Source organism: Talpa occidentalis, unplaced genomic scaffold (genome assembly GCF_014898055.3).
Source record: "Talpa occidentalis isolate TD23 unplaced genomic scaffold, MPIMG_talOcc4v2.1 talOcc4.3, whole genome shotgun sequence".
NCBI classification, from domain to species: Eukaryota; Metazoa; Chordata; class Mammalia; order Eulipotyphla; family Talpidae; genus Talpa; species Talpa occidentalis.
This window is the reverse complement of record NW_023603184.1, coordinates 79,617,128-79,625,704: the sequence shown is the minus strand read 5'-3', so window position 1 is coordinate 79,625,704 and position 8,577 is coordinate 79,617,128. Positions and strand designations below refer to the sequence as shown.

General features: G+C 37.8%; 1 protein-coding gene across 1 annotated transcript; it reads left to right on the top strand.

The window, feature by feature from the left end:
* The first annotated feature begins 3,363 nt into the window (after positions 1-3,363).
* On the top strand, positions 3,364-5,871 carry LOC119254743 (60S ribosomal protein L36a-like). The gene is made up of 2 exons (XM_037521828.2): positions 3,364-3,745; positions 5,723-5,871. Exons 1-2 carry the CDS (start codon positions 3,391-3,393, stop codon positions 5,869-5,871), a joined length of 504 nt encoding a protein of 167 aa, XP_037377725.2. The 5' UTR covers positions 3,364-3,390.
* The last annotated feature ends 2,706 nt before the right edge of the window (positions 5,872-8,577 follow it).

The following is an 8,577-nucleotide window of genomic DNA, read 5'->3' as shown; positions in this document are numbered from 1 at the left end:
AAAATGCTAATAAGTTTGAAAACGTGGTTATTAGGGCAAACCCTAAGCCAGCCTGACTGTCCTTATGAGAAGAGATTTAGACACAGAAACACACAAAGAGAAAACTGTGTAAGGACATAGAAAGAAGGAAACCATTTGCAAGTCAAGTGGAGAGGCCTCAGAAAAACCAGCTCTGCTAAAATCTTGGTAATGGACTGAGAGACTCTGAATTGGAGAAGAAAGTTTCTGTTGCCTCAGCCTCCTAGTCTATGCACTTTGTTATGGTTTATTTGCTTTAGTGCTCCCAGACTGTTATAACCAAAGTACCATACACTGGGTGGCTAATATTTTTTACAACCTGGAGACTGGAAAATCCATGATCAGTGTGCCAGAAGATTCAGAGTTTGGTGAGAGCTCACCTTGTTCTTAAACTGTCACTTTGATGTGTACTAAAATGGAGCTCGATGGGGTCATTTTTATGAGGCACTAAACACATTCATGAGAGTTCTTTTTTCATGATCTAATCACTTCCAAAAGCCCCCTACTTCCTAATACTGTTGCATTGGGGATGAGAACAATACATGACTTTTGGGAGGGACACAAACTTTCAGCCTCTAGCACAACTGTGCAAACTAATATAGACTATAAGTCCAGCTCTCAGTACCATGCCCATAAGCAACATCTGCTCAGTATATTTTTGTTGGCTTAATTAATGATGGGGATGAATGAATGAATGAATCATATAAAAATAGGACATATCAAGGATTTTAAAACATTTTATTTTACCTAAAGAATAAGGTAAAAAATGATTAATGATTTTAAGCAGGAAAATATATTGATCAGAATATGGTTTTAGAAAGTTTCTGTTGGCTGCAGGATAAATAATGGATTCAAAAGAAGAATTAGGAAGTAGTCACAGTAGTTCAGGGTAAGATAATGGTGGCTCACACTTTAGCAGGAATGTGGCAATGGAGACATGTCAGTTGGTTCATGATACATTTAGTGGAAAAATCAATAGTTTTGGTGATTGATTGGGCAGTGAAGAGAAGGAATCACAATGACATCTGGGCTTATGAAATTGAGTTGGGAAACACTGAAATAGAATCAGCTTTTTCAGGACACTCACATGAATGATTTGTGGCAAGTCAATATTGAGATATCTCTGGAACATCAAGAAGAGATTTCTAGTTACAGGTTATTGTGGTATGGATATCTTGAAAATTTGCCCATCAAAAATAATGGAAATGGGGCCTCCCTGGTGGTGCAGGGGTTAAAGTCTCAGCGCTATCAAGATAGTGGCTGTCACTGCAGTGTATTTCAGTAGATTTGCCTGTTCTTCCCCCCACTCTGTCTCTGGTGAATCCTCTCACCACCACCCTCCCTGCACCTCTGGCCTGTACCCCAGGTCTTGTATACATAAATAAATAAATAAATGAATAAAGTAAAAAATCTAAAAAAAAAAAAAAAAAAGGAAATTCTAGGTACAATAATAAATACCATCCAGTCCATAGTTGAGTTCACAGGAAAGTAAGAGGAACCACATCGGACTAAACGGAACAAACACTGAGAGCCCAAGAGTAATCACAGGGACTATCAAAGCAGGTGGTAGAAACTGGGGTGAGCTCAGGTAGTGGTTATGTCTCAGAAAGGTAAAGCTTTTGTCTTTGCACTGAGAGACAAGCCTCAGGAATTCTGGAGGGAGTCAGGGGGTTGAAACTGAATCTCTAACAAAAATCTAGAATCATTTGAAAGCGACTTTTTCAGTCAAATGGTAGAAATAATCTGAACTCTAAGACTAAAATTCTTGGTCTGGGTCTGGGTACAGGATGGAAAAATAAGCCTCCCTTGAGAATTTATAGTCATAAACATGCACGTATATGAGATTGGTGTTCAAATCACAGGGTCCTGCAAACTCCATATGGAGTGGATGTCAACTGATTCCTAGCAGTAGCATATCGAGGACAGATGTGGGGTAAAACCCCATCCCAACCTCTCAAGATGCCTCCGCATGAAGCCAATAAAAGATGCGCTCACCACTCACAATTACAAATGACACCAAGAAACAATCCATCTTGAGAAATTTAGCAAAGGGCCTCCCTGGTGCCTCATGCTGTTGAGCGAGCGCTATGAAAGTATCACAGCCTCTGCAGTGCGGGTTTGAACCCGGCTGGCTGCAGAGACCCCACATGGTGCAGCAGACCTCTTCTGTCTCACCCGCTGCTCCCCTCAGCAGTGTATTTCATCAGTCTGCCTGTTCTGTTCCCCACTCTGTCTCTGGTGAATCCTCTCACCCTCCTAAACATCTGGCCTATACTCCGGTTCTTGTATTAATAAATAAATAAATCTTTTAAAAAATTAAAAAAAAGAAATTTAGCAAAGAGCAAAAAGAGCAGAAAAATGCCCTATGATAGAACTGTCAGAGAGAGACTATAAGAGCATTTAAAATGCTTAGCCATTAAAAAAGAAAAAAGAAAAGACTTTAAAAAAGATACAGATAGATTTATAAGAGAATCAATTAGAAATTCCAGAAGCATAAAATATAGGCCTTGCAGTTAAATATAATCAGGGGTTTTAAGTGCATATTAAATAGTTGAGAGGGAATTCATGAATTAGAAAATAGATCTGATGTTATAAAGAAATTACATATATATAGAGAGAGAGCTGAACTTAAATGAAGCAAGGGTTTTAGGGGGTCAGAGTTAAAAGTCCACATACAACTTTTGACTACCTCAAAGCTTAACTAGAGGTATCCATTGGTATCTGAGGGGGACTGGTTTCAAAAACATTCCTACCTCCCTTCCCCTACCCATCTCCTCCCACCTAGGGATACCAAAATCCAGAGATGCTCAAATCACTTATAGCTGACTCTCCATGTATACACATCCATCATCAGTAGTTAGTCAAACTCATAAAATGCAGGAATCACAAATTTAAAAAAAAAAATCTGTGCATAAATGAACACATGCAGTGCAAACCTGTATTCAGGGATCTACTGTGTATTGTGTATTTGATATATATGTATATACAACATATATATGTGGCATGCACACACAAATACAAAGAGAGGTTAGAATGAAAAAGTTCCTTAGAAGAGGAATTTCATAAGGATTATGTAAAGGGATTAGGAGGAAGGAACATTACCTAACGAGTGCTAATGAGGTTGACAATAATAAACTTCTCGATTATACCATAAAAGCAAAACAATATAATAGTTGCAAAATGTTGAGAAAAAATAGCTGTCAGCCAACAACTCTAAACTATTCCCACTTCATATTCTATACCTATGACATGCAAGAATGAAGGCAAATTAAAATACTTCTTTCCAGATAAGAATGAGAAGTTTATAATTCACAGAACTTTGCTTAAAAATCCAAGTGACTTTCTTTCCGTGCCGATAGCGCTCTCGCAAGCATGGTGAACGTTCCTAAAACCCGAAGGACCTTCTGTAAGAAGTGTGGCAAGCATCAGCCCCACAAAGTGACACAGTACAAGAAGGGCAAGGATTCTCTCTATGCCCAGGGAAAGCGGGGGTATGACAGGAAGCAGATTGGCTATGGTGGACAGACTAAGCCAATTTTCCAGAAAAAGGCTAAAACTACAAAGAAGATTGTGCTGAGACTTGAATGTGTTGAGCCCCACTGCAGATCTAAGAGAATGTTGGCTATTAAGAGATGCAAGCATTTTGAAGTGGGAGGAGATAAGAAGAGAAAGGGCCAGGTGATCCAGTTCAAAGCTTCATCTTTTATTACAAATAAAATCTTGAGAATTACATTTACTTCAAAAAAAAAAAAAAATCCAAATGAGAAAGTTCTTCAGAGAAAGAAACTGAACTCAAACAGGGTTATTCTTAAGAGCAATAGTGACAAAATAAAATGGTATGTAGACAAACCTAAATAAGCATTTCTGAGTAAAATAATAAAAATAACCATTTGGGGTCATGAAAAGGAAAGATGGAACATTTCTTGACTTTACAGTAATTATTTCCAAGGGACGGAGGACTATATAGGGTAATTGAACTCTGAATTTTTTTTTAAGTCATAGACAGAGGTTATGATTCTATAAGTCTTTATTTCCTTTTGCATGTGTGAACATGTTATAAGACATTTAGGAAAAAATGAATAATCAATTTTTTAAAAAACAGAGCACTTATGTAAGTCTGGAAATCAATAGCACACAAGACAGGTGGAAAGTAATTAGATTTTAAGTGTCATTACATTCTTATACTGTCTAAAAGAAGAGTAAACATATTTGTTAATCTTAGGCCTTACAGATTCAGGTAAAAGAATAGAAATAAAACACCTTATTTTCAAAGATGGACAGATTAAAAGAATTAACAAAGTTCATTGACCCAAAAAGGAGACAGTAAGGAGGAAAGCAGAAGGATAGTAAAAGAAGCACAAAATATAATGATGGAAATAAGAGTAAATATACAAGACATATAATAAATATAAGCAGTCTAAAATTGCTGACTAAAAAAAGATATTAAAAGATTGAATTTTATAAATTTAATAAATGATTTCTACTGGAAATGCTTCCAAACCTTAAGTTATAAAAAGTTTGGAAACAAAGTTGTAGGAAAAGAAATGCAAGGCAAATACTAACTATCTCACTGAAAAAATTTAAAAAGTAGGTGCTCCTCTATTAATATAAGAAAAATAGACTTTAAGTTCAAAAAACCATTACTGAAACATTATAGGAGTATCTATGGCTAATAATGATAAAAGGAACAAGTCACATAAATAATAAGACAATTCTGAACTTGTATTCACCTAATAATATATATTCGAAATATATGAAGCAGAAATTGGCCAAATTGTAGGGGGAAAATAGACAAATCTACAATCATCATGGATTATTTTTAAAAAAAGCTTTTTTATCTCAGTATTTGATACATCAGGCAGGCAAAATTTTAGTAAGAATATTTAGACAACACAAATTACAACCTTGATATTGTTAGGGGGGAAAGGATGTCCTAAAGCTAATTCCATACAGGCTTCTGGACTCCACCCCCACCCCAGGCCAAAGCCAAAGACAATGGGAACTCCAAATCCCATCACCACCAAAGGGAAGGTGGCTGGGACCTGAGGGTGGGGTTAAGCAGCCAGGTTGGTATAAAGCCAGACACGTGGGCTTTGGAGCGGTCCCCCATTTTGGCTCTCCACCAGCTCGCAGCATCCGGCCAGCTCTGAGAGTGCCTTTGGGTTTTCAGGTCAGTGGATCGGGTAGGACGCATTAAAGACTTTATTTCCCTATTTTCTCCCTGAGTTGTACATTTTCCTTATTTCCTTTTCCCTTGTAAATAAACCTTTTATTAACCTTTTATGTGTGCCTGTAGTGAGTATTAATAAGTCCCTTTAAAGCGCGCGGGTGAGGACCCACAGCCAGGAACCCGTTCAATATTGGGGCTGCCCTATAACAGCATGACTGAAAGATATTGAAAGTTCAAACCCCAAAATTTGAGAATACAATATCTTCATGAGCAAATCTGGAGAATTCAGCGATAACTGGGCTTCAAAAATTTCAACAAACCAGAATTTATCTCAATATGACTAATTTGGAAAAGAGAAAATACAGTTGGATGCTATGTCATTAAATTAGAAATGAGCAGTTAAAAAAAATCCTCAATACATTTGAAAATGAAAAATACACCTAAACTAATTTCTGAGTTCAAGAATTGAAGGATAATGAAAACATTACATGGTAACACTTGAGTGATACTTCTTCCCCTTCCTGAATAATTCAGTTCTAAAGCTATTAGGTGAGACAGAGCAGGAAGGAGGAAATGCAGTGGACAGAGGAGGCTGTCAGAGCCAGCCAAGGAGGGTGAGAACGTCTATGCGAAGAGGGCTGCCTCTTAGCACCAGGAACCAGTCTGAAGAGGGTGAAAAGTAGTCACTCTCTTGAGGCAAAGCCCAAGCAGAGAAAGGAGAGCATGTGCAAGAGAGAAGGCTTTATAGTAAGAATGAGAGGTTGGTTGCAAGAAATGAGGATGATTATAGAACTAAATATGTGAAGAATTATGCAGTCTCAGCTTCTCACTATTAGAAAATGGAGTATATGCAGGGTCTCCCTGGTGGCGCAAGGGGTAAAGAAGCAATCTATGAAGCTATATGCAGCCACTGCAGCATGAGTTGAATCCCCAGCCAGGGAGCTACACACATGGCACGGCAGACCTCTCCTGTCTTGCCCACTGCTCCCCTCAGCAGTGTATTTCAGTCATTCTGCCTGTTCTGTTCCCCACTCTGTCTCTGGTGAATCCTCTCACCCCCCATACCTCTGGCCTGTACCCTAGCTCTTGTATGCATAAATAAATAAATCTTTTAAAAAAAAAAAGATGGAATTATATGCAGAGGGAGAGAGCAGATGAACAAGTGAAATTAGAGGTATTAGCATAAACTAATAGTTTTCAAGATAGAGAAATAGGTAGGGGTCAAGAGATAGACAGACAGACAGAGAAATCAATTTAAGTATTAATATATGGTACACAAATACATCTACTTTCTGGTTCTGTTTCCTAATATGACCTGGAAGTAGCACTATTCCAATAATAATGAACACATACAGCAACCAGATGTTGATTTCTGAATACCACTTTACTGTGAAAGAAAATAGGACTTAGAGAAATGATTTAATCTTGAGCTAGAGGGGAAAAAAGTGTAAGAAAAACCTGGAATATGTGCTTAAAACCAAGAAAATGGTGGCAATACAGCAAAAGGACCAACCTATAAGTCAGTTTAAATGGACTCTTATTGGCTACATTGGCCATAATTTGAGTATCAAAATTAATATAGATATGAATATCATATCAAATATATAACTGAAAATACTTATGATATTAAGTAAAACAAGAAACCCAGAAACATACTGACATAAATGAGTGAAGGAATGAAGGAATTTGAGCAGAATATTTACATGGTGAAAAGTACCTCCCCACAAAGGAAGAAAAATTAACTGTGTGGTGGAAAAGTCTAGAAAATATCACTTTTATCAAGTGATTGAAGCAAAAATCATTTATTGAAATTTACATGACCTGGTGGAAAGCAACATTACTTCTAGGATACTGTAATCTGAATCTAATAACAAGAAAACATCAAAGTCATAGCACTTAAACTGAGGGAAATTCTGCTTAATAACTACACTCGTTTTCAAAAACTCCAAAGTTGTTGAAAGAGGAAAAGTCAAGAGCAAAAGAATATTCCAGACTGAAGGAGACTAAGAAGATCAGACAATAAAGTACAGTGGGATCCTCCTATTATATTAAAAACACGGTTGCATCAATTGGTGAAACTGGAATATATTCTGTGGACTAAGGCAGGAATGAATCGAATTTCATTTCCTGATTTTATGGTTGTATTATAATTATGGAGATGTTTTTATTTCTAAAAGACACATATTAAAATGGGAACAGCTACTAGACCATCAGCTCAGCAATTTACAGGTATCCAGGAAAAATAAGTCATTTGTACTGCATGTCTACCTTTTTTTTTTAAATTAAAGATTTTTATTTATTTATTTATACAAGCACTGGGTACAGTCAGAAGCACGGGAGGGTGAGAGAATTCACCAGAGCCAGAGTGGAGAGCAGAGCAGGCAGACTGACGAAGCACACTGCTGAGGGGAGCAGCGGGCAGCGCTCCATGTGGGACCCTCCTCCGGTGGCCGGAGAGCAGCCGGGGATCGAACCGGCGCTGCAGAGGCTGCAGGCAGCTTCGCAACCCAGCGCCCAACCGCTGTGCCACCCGGGAGGCCCCATGTCTACCATTTTTACAAATATTTTGTTGTTTCAAAATTTAAAATAAATAAACCAATAGTAAAATTTTAAAACTGTGATGTAGATTAAGTAGTACTTAGAAGTAAACATATAGCCTTCACAATTTATAATGGAAAAACAAGAAAAAGCTAATAAGTCAATTGTACTATTAAATAAAACTACGAAAAAAAAAAAAAACAACACCTCAATCGATGAGCCTTTAAGAAAATAGGGAGAAAATGGGGTTTCCCAGGTGGCGTAGGGCATCTCAGTGCTGTCACTACTGCAGCCCGAGTTGGATCCCTGGCCAGGGAGCTAACCCACATGGCTCAGCAGACCTCTCCTGCTCCCCTCAGCAGTGTATTTCAGTAGATCATCCTGTTTTACTCCCCACTATGTCGCTGGTGAATCATTTCACCCCCAGCAACTCCTGCCTGTACCCCAGCTCTTGTATGGGTAAATAAATAAAAATAAATCTAAAAAAAAAAATAGGGGGAACAGTAAATTAAAAGATCAAATTCACCACTAATTGTGTCAATGGAGAGACCAATAATGAAATTACTGAAGTGGAAGACAAAGAAACAAGAGAAAGGAGAGATTGTGACCTTTCTCCACCTGTGGACAGCAGATAGAACTTTCTTCCTTACTTGCTCAGGTGGTGGGTGTTCTTGCAGAAAGAGAGAGGAAAAGTTAGTCCTTATATTTTGAATTTCAAAACTGTGGACATTGTGAATCAATAAAAAGGCCTGAAAGATCTCAAAGCATGACACTGATTTCACAAAGACTGGAGAAAAATAAATGAAAAGCCAGTGTTTCTCGCTGCATATTAAAATGAAACTCCCACTGGC

What these genes read in the sequence shown, in the direction of transcription:
- LOC119254743 (XM_037521828.2), top strand. Translation starts at nt 3,391, where the DNA reads ATGGTGAACGTTCCTAAAACCCGAAGGACCTTCTGTAAGAAGTGTGGC. An exon ending in TACAAATAAAATCTTGAGAA is followed by an intron (nt 3,746 to 5,722) that starts TTACATTTACTT and finishes TGAATAATTCAG; the next exon opens with TTCTAAAGCTATTAGGTGAG.